Source organism: Ammodytes marinus, assembly GCF_949987685.1.
Source record: "Ammodytes marinus genome assembly, chromosome: 13".
In the NCBI taxonomy this organism is placed as follows: Eukaryota; Metazoa; Chordata; class Actinopteri; order Uranoscopiformes; family Ammodytidae; genus Ammodytes; species Ammodytes marinus.
The window spans coordinates 9,792,414-9,804,913 of NC_137217.1; the positions used below are offsets into that span (position 1 = coordinate 9,792,414).

Here is a 12,500-nt window from a genome sequence, read left to right on the forward strand (position 1 = left end):
GGCCACACACCGACAGCTGGCAGGTTAAGAGGGATGAGGAGGGAAAAAGAGAGGGCTTGGGAAATGGTTAGGCAGAAGTGGCAGACCATACAAAAGGAGGGAGAGGAAAGAGAGAGAGAGAGAGAGAGAGAGAGAGAGAGAGAGAGAGAGAGAGAGAGATATTTGCTGATTTAGAAAGACACGGAAAGAAAGGGTGGGAGAATAGGATTATGTAGAGCAAAGGAGAGACTAAAAACAACTAACACAGAGAAGGGCAAATGGGGAGGAGAGGCAAGGAAAGGTATACGGTTAAAGGTGTAGAAGAGTAATGTAAGCATTATATCAATAGTCTCCTTTAAGAGCTGGAATGCTTAGTGAGTTAGGTTGATTGATAATTGTGTAGTTGTTAAAGCTATTCATACATCGAAATGACAAAATATCGGCTCTCATTTTAGGTTTTGGACAGTCAGTTTGACGAAAAAATCTTTGGAATGCGAAACTGTGATGATTTCTGGACAGATGGCTGATAACCTTAAAAACAGACTTAGAAAAATTCAACCAATGGTTGATTTACAGCAGAAAGGTCCACTGCTTTGCTTCACTGAACAAAAATCCAGGGAAGTAGAAGGCCACTTTACAAGACTAAGGTGCTAGCAGTAAGACCGGTTCACGTTAACATAGGAACCTATACAAAAATGCAGGAAATCACCAAGGTCATTCTGATTCGTCCTCTGGGCACCACCAATGTCAGTTTGTCCATTGTCCAATCGTGTGCCTTATAATTATTAGTGAGAACAGTATCTTATGTTGTGTGCTACCAAGTTACATATGTTTTAATTTTCATCACAATGGGAGACTATCTTACTGCACGCACCAGGAAGAAGGTAATATGCATTCAGAACAAACAGAAACAAATATAACTGATAATCGTGCGACCGCGCATACATCCTCTTATGTAAAGGAAGCACAGGGGGGGATATGGTAAACGTGGTCTTAAAATATTAGAAGAAAAAACACTGATAGTTACGCAGAAAATATGGCCAATCAATCATCACAAACATGATAAGAAATCAAAGTAAACTGCACAAGGCTGGGGACTAAAAGCCCCTCAGACAGTGGGCAACTGGGCATACGCATTGCTTAAGCGTACTTGTGCAAAACACTCTTCAAAAAAGGTATCATATTCATTATTTCAGTGTGACTGGTCGGATTGACACTCACTTTACTTCCAAGACAAGAGCCAGAATCCCTGCAGCGATGGGAGCAGCACTGGATGTTCCAGGAAAGTGAGTGATGCAGCCGTCACCAATGTTGGTCACGGTCACCTGTAGAAAAAATAAAAATAAAAAATTCAAGATACAGTTTTGTTGATGTTAAATCAGTGCATAGAGTTTAAAAACGATGGGTACATATATTCTGTCCAACGAAAAAAAAAAATATTTCTGTGGGAGGTATTTGGAAAAGAATGCGGCTTTGCATCGAATCAGGCCAATCCAGTTTCCCACACTATAGCAGCAACTGCATTAGTAGCTTCTCTTTTTTCAGTCATTAGAACACTTTCACACAGTCTTACAGTGATAGCTATTAAAAAACCAACTCCGCTCTAGTCTGACCAACTCCACATGTGAGGTGTTAAAGGGCAGGAATCCCAGCAGACAAAAGGTGGCATCACACTGATAAAATTGGCCTTTCTGTTTCTGTAGCCCTGGAGTTGCCAATGAGTGTCTTCCCGGCTTTTCGCTGCTACCTCCGCCATCAACACCTCGGCTTCTTCCTCTCTTCCTTTTCTCAGTCGCTACAGCCACCCTTTACCTCCAATTAACACTTGTTTGCTTCTGCGGGTCTGCGCTTACATGTGTGTGTGTGTGTGTGTGTGTGTGGACCCAGCGTGCACCTAGGTCATTTGGCAGGCCTCTATAAATATCACACCAGTGGCTGCTCTTTAACAGGCTTCTCACAGCTCACACAGGAGCCAAAGAGCAGGGCTGCTGACACACACACACACACACACACACACACACACACACACACACACACACACACACACACACACACACACACACACACACACACACACACACACACACACACACACACACACATACACACACACACACACACACACACACAGTATACAACCTCATTAAGGATAAACACTGTTGTTAGATATGTTAGGTAGTACACACACACACACACACTAACCAGAGGTAGTGAGCCTCCCACGCTGCCCCCTGTCAGAGTGACAGCCATCACACCAGGACAGGGCTCTCCAAAGTATGCAGGCTTCCCCGTCTGAGACACAGCCCCGATGGCTATGCTGTAGATGGAGTTAACGTAGCCGTCTGCGCCACAGTGGTCCTGGTGCATTCCACCGTTACCTGATGCCCACACAAAGATGCTGCCCTTTCCACCGCGACCCTGAATACAACACAACACAGAAGAGTCACGTCAAAGTGAAAAGTCAATTTCATAAAGAACGTTTCCACCTGGCGGTCAATATCGCATACGAAAGCACAATACTGTTCATATCTAAATAGGGTCCAAACGCAGGGTGTAAAAAATAGGATTCCTTTTATGATGACTTTTGACCTTTAGCTAAGAAAGTATATCAACTCAGTTCAGATAGGCAAAAAAGAACCCCCACTGCAAATACAGATAAATCACTTAGAATGAAAATAGACAATAAGAATGTATCTCGAAACGCCCAAACAAGCTTATATAACTGGACATAACATCTATAAATAAACTGGTGGAAAGCTAACTTAATGGTAGACACAGATCTCTAGCCAATTCTTATTTGGACCAATGTTCAATATCTCTACAGCGATTTAAAGATTCATCTACAGAATCCAAGCAGCTGACATTTTTCTCCTTCCTATCTCAGCTCCACTGAAAGTGTGGGTGTCTGTCTGACAGCAGTGTGAACATAGATGCGTGATCCAGCCCTTGCCTTGCGTGTACCCAGCCTAAAGGCTCTCTGTGTCAGGTGGTGGGGCCCGTCCATGGAGGCCCCGTCGTCCCGCGGGCCCCAGCTGCACACGTAGATGTGGATGAAGTGGATGTTGAAGGACAGAGCAGAGGCTTCCATGGCGTCAGTCACAGGGCCGTACAGCAGGCGGATACCTGGATACATAGGGGAAAAAAAGTTACGGGGGTCAGAGTTTGGGAGGCGGGCTTATGTGGAAAGTGGTAGTAGAAGTGTTGTGTGTGAGTGAGTGTGTGTGTGTGTGTGTTAGATTACTCAAAAAAGCGACAGAGTTGTGACATATTATTTGAGTTGGAAATGCATCGCCAGCACACAAACAAACTGCAGCCGTCTGCTCCTGGAGTGGGTTTCTTATGTGTTAGTCTTAATGTCATTGTGCCTCTTTTAACTGAGTCTGTTTCCTCTTGTTTCCTCAATAATCTATTTCTGTGAGTCACCGTGAGAATTCCATTACTGTCCCTCTGTCTGTCTGCTCTGATAAATATTTCAATCCATTTTGATTTCTCCATAGTATGCTCCAGGCCTGAGAGGTTAACTTAAACAAAGTGTATGATTAAACATGAAGGCGATAGCACTAACCTAGCCACTGTCAGTTATGTACATGAAACTGCTCAATGATTTATATCTTTAGTTTCTTATCAATAGCATTGACAGATTTGTAGATAAGAAAAAGTAAGCTCTGCAGGTTTGCTGATGCGGGTGAACTAACTAGCTATCAAACTCCAGCTTTATTTGCTGGAATATCAGCAGCGAAGGGCCCTTTAAAAACATTTAATATCCGCCCTAATGAAGTTTAACCTGTGCTGTTTTTTTGTGTAGTGGTGTCAGGGAGTGCTCAATCACTTAACAATTATCTGCAGTGCAAATGAGTGCTATGTTAAGATTAAGGAATATATGATTCAAGGAACCTTACTAATTACCGTTACTTTCCATTACATTTTAGTGATAATTTTAAGTTAAGTTAAGGCTTTATTTTTGTCAATTAACACATGCAAAGTGCAACGCCCCTCTTACATCTCTAACACACATATGCAGTTATACAGGAGCTCAGGGTCTGCAGCGGGGATGCGCCCCTGGACAGCTTTGGTGTCTTGCTCAAGGACACAATGGTAGATTTGGTGGGCACTGTAGATGCAATACCAGCCACCACTAGTTTCACAAATAACATCCTCCTGTCCGGTGCCGGGGATCGAATAAGTGAACTCATGGTTACAGGTCGTCCGCGCTTTCCTCTAGGCCACCCTACCAACCCTGTGGTAATACTGGTTGCAACATGACTGTGAATATATCAGCCTGGGTTGCCACACATCATGGCAATCTGAACAACAACAGTGAGAGAAAACTGAGGTAAGGGTTTTTTTCCCCAGTTTAGCTCCAAGGAACCTAGAGGGTTTCACTGTAATGTAGCTTGCTAAGTAAAAGTGTCAGCCAAAATAACATCCCACAATGCAGTATGCACATAATACATGGGACAATTATGGATTATTTCACTTTATTATGTGACATTTCGTCAGTCCACTGCTTTAGAAGTGTAACAGACACATATGGGGGTTCAGATATAACCAATACTTACTAAACAGTCATTCTGAAGGCAATTCTGTCAAAAAACATCTGAATGAAGGTTGTTTGTGTGTTTGTGTGTGTGTGTGTGTGTGTGTGTGTGTGTGTGTGTGTGTGTGTGTGTGTGTAAAGACAATGTATTGTGACTTTTATGAAAGACTAATCAAAAGAAGTCAGGCCCAAATACAAGCATGAGGTATTTAATTAAAGATTAAGAGTAAACTATAAGCTACCAGAGCCAGCAAAAACAAAAAATAATTGGTTGCGATTATTCTTGCCACTGGCTGTCAATCGTAGCAACTTTTGAGTTAATATGGCTAACTTGTCACCCTGTCAGCAAACAGTTGCCTATTTTCCCATCCAGTAGATTCAGAGTAACATTAATTTGACCCGTGTTTCTGGTGAATGTAAGCTCACATACCAAAGGTCTTACTCCACTCTCCTTTTGTGTGTTTGTTATACACTACAGCACTGACAGAACACTATGAAATACTGAAAATAAATGTTTCTGTTAAGAGAAATATATCTGGGGGCGCCTTTAGCTCAGTCAGTAAGGCGTCCCCCTCCCGGGCCGGGCCCAGCAGCAGACCCGGGTTCGATTCCCGCCCGCGGTCGATCTCTGCATGTCACTCCCCTCTCTGCCCCATTTCACCTCTGTCTCTCTGCACTATCAATAAAGCATAAAAATGCCCAAAAAATATCTTAAAAAAAAAAAGAGAGAAATATATCTGGATCTTCAGGTGCTAAATGCTGTGCTACGCTCACTGGCTATAGTCACTAACTCTGTCTTTCTGCTGTCTGCTGCTGGACATATGGAGTAGCATCAGTTTTTGGAGCTTTATTGCTGGAAACAGCTGCCTGCTTTGGCTGAAAATGATGCTATGAGAGTGACTCAGAACAATGGTAAGGTTCTGGGCTGGATAACCAGAACAATGAGTTGATAGATGCTATAAATCTCTGTAGAGCTGAGAGGGACTGAGATCATTCTCTGAGAGTTATTAACATTCATGTTGTGAATATAGAATATAAAAACATATTATAATACGGACAATTTAAGACTCCTTAACCTGGCTAATGGGCTGCTAACAGGAGATAGTCAGCACACATAATTATCAAGACAAACCCGCTGGCAAACGAAAAATTAATCATTTAAAATGTTATGTGTTGTTTTTTTCTTAAACAAAATACATTATCGTTATCGCCTCATAAAAGAAACCATGTTTCTTAATACACTAAATTGGTTTTGGAAGCTTTTCAGATAAATTACTTGTGAGTTTGTCTGGTGATGTATTAAAAAAATAAATAAAAATGTTTATATCTTCCTATAATTGTCTGATATGTATACAGTATATATATATATATATATATATATATATATATATAGCCAAGCTGATTCATCGGGCTTACATTTTTCTTGTGTATTCTTTCAAAACAACATCAAATCTAACAGGACTACAAATTCACAGAGTATTTCAACTACATTTCTCACACAGAAGCACACAGAGAGGTAAAAGCTCAGCACACAGTAATTCAACATGCATCTTTCATTTTAGTTTTCTCCTCCGTCTCCTGTTTGCCAGACTCTGTTTATGAGATGGGGTTAAAATAGACCCAGCTAGGTGACATTAAGACTAAATGTGAAAAGACATTCCTGGTCTTGCCTCCTTTTTTTATCTCTTTGTCAATTGTGCGAGAGGCTCTCATCAGGCTCTGACAAATGAGTGAGGGTCATAGGGCTAAAGATCACGGAGCACGGTTCAAATGTCACAGTTCAAATGAAGGATTTCTCTCCTCGTTCTCTGTGTTTCGTGCTGATGACATCAGTGCAATAACTTGGTTTAGATGCGCTCAGATCTGAGAAATGTTCCTACTCAAACACATCATATAATCCTCATTAATTTGTGCTTTATAGCACTCGTAGCATATCCTATTAAAAAATCTTTGATTTCACAACAGAAAATGGGCTCTCTTGTGCATTCGGTTCATTCATCCCTCACCAATGTTACAGCCAACACTAAAAAAGCCATTACCCAAGCTCCCACTGAAAAATGAGCTGTTAAACAGGGTCAGCACGGCTCAATAGCTGCCAGTCACCTAGTAGACTGTTGCATTCAACACACAACCCTGAGCCATACATGCACATGGCATGCACAATATTTGCATGTGCATGTCTATAAATGACATATTTCACAGTTTGCTTTATGTTTAAAAAATATATATTTCTGATCACCTGAAACCAAAACTCTCCCCCAAGACTTTCAAAAAGACATATGACTACACATCTTCCATGAAGCCTCATGAGTATATCTGATGAGGCTGTGTTCAGCTGTATATTTGGCAGCACAGACATAACTAAACTGACTGGGTTCTAACAGATAGGAGACAACCAAGGATATTTTCTATTATTTTCAACCAAATGCTCATGTTTACAACCATGTTTACAAGCCATCTCATTTTTAATTTCCATCTTAACCAAATGTGCCAGTAGCCCTTTGATTTGGCACAATTTCAAATGTCAAGTGTTTCCTATTGGAAATGGTTCAACATGAAAGATATTTTTGTTTGTTTGTTTGTTTTTTGGATCCCTTAACCCTGCAGAATTGTGGGCCAAAGACTGCAAGTTGGAATTTCTTTATTTTAATGAATTCATTCAATGTTTTTGGTTTCATATGTTAAAGAAGGTGAGGAATAATGAATCCATAATGTGCCTTTTCTGCTTTAAAGATAAAAACCTTTTGGCATCTACTGCTTTTTTTAGTAAGTCCAGTAGTAAACAACTGTAGCTGTAAAAGTGTTTACAGCTTCTTCTTTTTTTCTTTTCGTTTTGCATAATAGCAACTACTTTAGAAGAAAGGATTAGTGGCCTGCTACTAAAAGTGTTTTTTCAAAATGCCATGTCGTAGTCCCAGCCACTGCAGTACTCCCACTGCCTGGCCTCCCACTGTCTGAATGAGGCTGTATTGTTTTGCTCACCTCCGATTCTAGCATTGAAGGCGATGCCCACACCGCAGTAGGAGTTGTTGGCCTCCATGGCAACTTCCCCTGCACATCGGGTGCCGTGGCTGAAACGGAGGGGGACATGTTAGCCATGCTGAGACTGAATGTGCAGAGATGGGAGCTTTTTTCTGTTTTTGCAGATGTGTGGACCTGAGACACCATCAAATTAAGCCTGGACAGACAATTCTACACAGTGCATCCTGATTTTAACATCAAGACACTGGAACTTGCTCTGCAGCTGATGCCCTGTTCATACGCTTAGCCAAGACCTTTATTTAGACTTAACTTTTTGAAACGTTGGTGCTTCTTAACAGACAAAAAACAGTATTTTTTTATTGCAATATCATCTACTGTGTAGCTATTTAATTTACCTCCATGAGTTGACTGAAAAACACTGCCTCTGGTACCCTGTGTATGTTTCCAGCAGACTCATTTTAAAAGGAGATGTCTATGAAGGGTGTCTTGAATATTCTTCACGGCTACATATTGTTATAAAATACTGAGACAGGCATTCATTCTGGATCATCATTTGAGTATCCATGTAGAAGAGATTGTAAATAAATAGCATTGTTCTTGTATTGCAGTGTAGAGCTAGTTTTTTTTAATTCTTTGTACACATTTTTTCATAACTTATATGTAATTTTTGGATAATCAAAATGACTAAATGTATGTTTTTGCTTTTGCTAACGTGAAAGACGGGACTATAATGCTAGTCATCTTCTATCGGACATTTAAAATCCACGATGGTTTTTCCCAGAGTTACTTTGCAAATTTCAAACTTTGATGCTGTCACCTGGATTCAAATGTTCCTATACCTGATTTGGCCTTATTGAATTAGTACAAAGAGAGAAAACATTCTAAACTAAAAGATGACTAAAGTCAGCGACCAAAACTGGAATAAAATTGGTTGAGTTGTCGTCTACTAATCAAAACTATGAAGGATACAAATGACAAAATGTAACCGAAACGTATAAGCATTTTTGACAAAATGAACAATGCTGGTCAGTCCATTGCGTCTTTGAATGTAAGAAACACAGCAGCACAGTCGTTACCTATTGTCCTCATCTCTGACAGGCATGGGATCATGAGACAGACCGTGTGAGGCGCACAGGTCCAGGCTGGCCAGGGCCTCCTGTAAAGACAAGCAGAGAGCAGTGTGACATAATGTACCTCTCAGGGCAAAACATCAGAGTGAGTGACAGGAAATGAAGGAATCCCATTAACAACTCTGGAGAGCAACACTTGAATTATACTGTGGATATGTTTCTCTCCTGACTGACGGCAATCACCTTCACTGACTGTGTCCTTGTGATTTTCTGTGTGGTTAATGCGTGCTGCAAAAAAATGTTTGAATGACTTGCTTGCCAGTGTATATATAGGCATAAGAGGAGGAGGATGTCTTGGCAGCAAATGGTACAAGCAATTATGTGTGTGTGTGTGTGTGTGTGTGTGTGTGTGTGTGTGTGTGTGTGTGTGTGTGTGTGTGTCTGTGTGTCTGTGTCTCTCTCTTTCTCTGTCTCTCTAGCCAGCCGTATCCATGCCAGACAATCTGCTCCGACAAAGTACAAGTTGGCCTGTGTGCTTCAAACAGCCTATTGGATTATATATGACAAGGCAAGAGCAAACAACACTGTATGCACTCAGCATATGCTTTATGGCTAGCCAGAGTAACAGCAGCCATAGCAGAATAAAACTGCTTTATCACTATATGAAAGTTTTATGATCTCAGGTTTTAAGTAATAGAGAGAAGCTGAGCAGTTTGAGACAAAGTCAATACACAGATTTCACTCTAATGAAAATCCATTGTGTGTGTGTAACCATACAGAACTAATGGCAAACCGTAACATCGTAAAAGACAACTGACATATATTACACTGCACATGATATGATGATAATACTTTACTGCCCAGCTTGAATAACATTTGCTACGGATCAGTTATTGTTCAAAAATCAAATTTGAAGTGTACTTACAAAGTTTTTCTCCAGGTCCCTGTTTGTGTGGTCTATACCTGAAAATTTAAATAGAGGAAAACGTTATATATATATACAAGTCAAAAGTCAAATTACAATGGTGGTACTTGATACTGGGTGGAACTACTAGGATGTGACGCTGTGGACAAAGAGAAGTTTAAAACTGGTGCAGTGAGACAGTTCAATCAGCCCCTGCCTAAGTGCACTTGTTGTTTCAGTATTCTATGTGGAGCCAGGAAGGAGCTGTTTCAAGTCCATTGAACTTGAAGTGTGGTAGACAGGTTATTAAAACTTTTGAGTTTTTGAGTACCCTACTAATTGGTGCAATTAATTTGCCAAAATGTAGCGTGGAAGTCGTTCCCCCCCCCCCCCCCCCCCCCCCCCCAAGCAACATCCGTCAAGATCCTGAGTTACTGCACATGACTGATGGACAATTGAATGAAGGAATAATCCCTTATCCACCATAATTACAAAGTATTCATTTTAGCCATTTCAGAAAATGAAAATGTCAGTCTCTCTTTCACTTGTTACCTTGTCCTGACTCTTTTTATTCTTCCCTTCTTTCTACATCAGTAGCCTTTCTTTCACTCTCTCCTAACCCTCTACCACCACCACCACCTCCTACAATTGAGCCCTGATGCATCTCTGCTGCATCAGGGCTCCTGTGGTCTCAGCAAGGGACAAACCAATGAGGGCCCCAGGAGGGCCGTGCCAGCTACGCCACACATCACTCTCTCTCTCTCTCTCTCTCTCTCTCTCTCTCACTCACTCTCTCTCTCAATCACTCACAGACTCTCTGTCTCTCTCGATCACACACACACACACACACACACACACACACACACACACGCACACACGAGACCTGTCAGCCTTTGTCCCATGCAGGCAGTGCCTCTGGGTTGTCATGGTAACCTGCAGTCAGTTGTTTTTTTGCAGTGGAGGCCTGATTGTGTGGAGCTCAGTTAGAGATGGAGCGCTGGGTGCTGCCATGCTGTGCCCATGATGCACCAGGTCAACCTGCAGCGTCCTCTACATAACCACTGAGGCTTTAATCTAACCTCGGGCCACCATGTTTTTTTTAAGCTTGACAAACTTCCTTATCCGCTGGTTGGTTGCTATTGTTCTCTACAGTGACATCCCAGCCACCTACAACAATTTTGCGTAGGCATTTCTGTCTGGCACCAATTTCTACCTCATTTCACAGACATTTCTCAACACCTTTTGTCAGGCGTTATTTTCTAGAAGAAAACCTTTTTATAAAATTTCTTTCAACCAATATAACCCTATGTCACGGCCTTCATCGGCAAGCAACGCGAGAAGAAAACAAAATCAAATAGAGAAAACACCATCCACTGAGATGCAGTTCAGAGTTCAGACTATTTTGCCAAACTGTATTATGTTTACAGCAACTGTGGTTTGGTACAAGGCGGAGGTAGAAAATTGTAGGACTAGGTCGGAGCATTATGAACAAAGTTGTGAGTATTTTTTTTATTAGTTATTTTTTTATAGTTATAGATTTTTCAGTTTCTTACACTCGCGGGGAACTAAGAGGAAGAGCTCTCTGGCCAACTTTCCTCTGAGCCTGAGCCAAGTTGGATTTCCACACTGCACACGGGGGCCAAGCGAGGATACTGAGTAGGTTTTCAGCATTCTGATTTAAAGTTTGAAGCGCGCTGAGTGAAACCGCGCTACGGGCCAACACGATATCATCTTCATATGGAATTCAGATGATTCATTTTAGAGTCATGAAATGTCAGATATCTTTTTCCAAATCCCACCTCATGCTGATCTGTTTCCCTTTTTTAAACACACAAACTTCATCATTAGTGTAATGAGGACACTCTCATATACTCTGACTTTGCTCCACGTTTTTTTTTTTTTTGCTCCAATGTGTTTTGCCCAATAAGAAAAAAAAGTCAACATGATTTTAAAGGTCCAGTTCACCTGAATTTCCAAAAACAAATGTGTACATCCTAAATGTTAAGATTCAACTATTGTTAAGTGTGTGTGTGTGTGTGTTTCCCATTACATATCACAGTGAACAGCAATGTAACCAAAGTCTAAAAATCTGACCAATAAGGGAAAGCATTTCAAGCTTCTAACAGCAAGCGTTTGAACCAAACTGTGAGATTTTGTGATTGGATCTTCTGCAGTCTAGCTTTACATTCTCTTAGTATATTATGTGCAGCAATGCAAACAGTGGATCTCTGCTGTTACGTCGCTGTAACAATTGCCTGCCTGCAGTAGGCAAGGGAGTCCAATTTATTAAGAGCTCATCTTTGTTTCAACTCATTGATGTAGTTGTGCTGCTACTGTATGTGTTTGAGTCCGACCCTAACTCAAAGAGTGTCACACACAGAGTCACATCAGCATTTTAAAAGGTGACACCATCACTTTTCTATTTGTGATGGAAACCTCTTTAGGAATGTATGTCAAGCTGCTCAGGAGGCAACAAAGCTACAAGTGAGCAGAGGATGGAGGGAGGGAGGAAGTAAGAATGGAGAGGCAACAGAGAGTGTCACTCTCACACTGTTACAATACAGTAACAATGACAGGATGTGGTGTGGTGATAATCACTGTGATAATAGGTAAAGTGAGTAAAAGGCCACCTGTTTATACTGTCTGTTTCTTCCTTTTCTTACTCTGTGGCAGTGCCATACAAATACATTAGGATAAAGAAACATTAAACAAATGAAATATCAAAATAACATGGTCAATAATATTTTGTGTTTGGTTTGTTAGAATCAAAGTATCTGTAGCATAGTGACAAAAATGCAGCCTGTCTGGTCCTTGAGATGACACCTTTAGCCAAAGCAACTTAGAAAAAGTGCTTTCAACCATGCGGGTACAACCCTTAAATTACATCTGCAAGTACATCCACTTCATAAAGTGACTAGAAAAGCCTATAAAGCGTACACATTAAGAAACTAGATAGAAAAAGAGCTCTTACACAAGAGTTACAATAGTCTAATCTGCTTGAGATAAATGCATACAGCTTTTCAAGAGC

General features: G+C 41.0%; 1 protein-coding gene across 1 annotated transcript in view; it reads right to left on the reverse strand.

Annotated features, from left to right (window-relative positions):
- LOC307259117 (proprotein convertase subtilisin/kexin type 4-like) overlaps positions 1-12,500 on the reverse strand; it is a gene marked incomplete at both ends in the record, with an annotated part of 161,734 nt that overhangs the window by 65,192 nt on the left and 84,042 nt on the right. The window contains 6 exons of the mRNA XM_080038851.1: positions 1,201-1,304; positions 2,182-2,397; positions 2,930-3,102; positions 7,499-7,587; positions 8,575-8,654; positions 9,494-9,531. Coding sequence (XP_079894977.1) covers positions 1,201-1,304; positions 2,182-2,397; positions 2,930-3,102; positions 7,499-7,587; positions 8,575-8,654; positions 9,494-9,531 — 700 coding nt within the window. The remainder of the gene's footprint in view (positions 1-1,200; positions 1,305-2,181; positions 2,398-2,929; positions 3,103-7,498; positions 7,588-8,574; positions 8,655-9,493; positions 9,532-12,500) is intronic.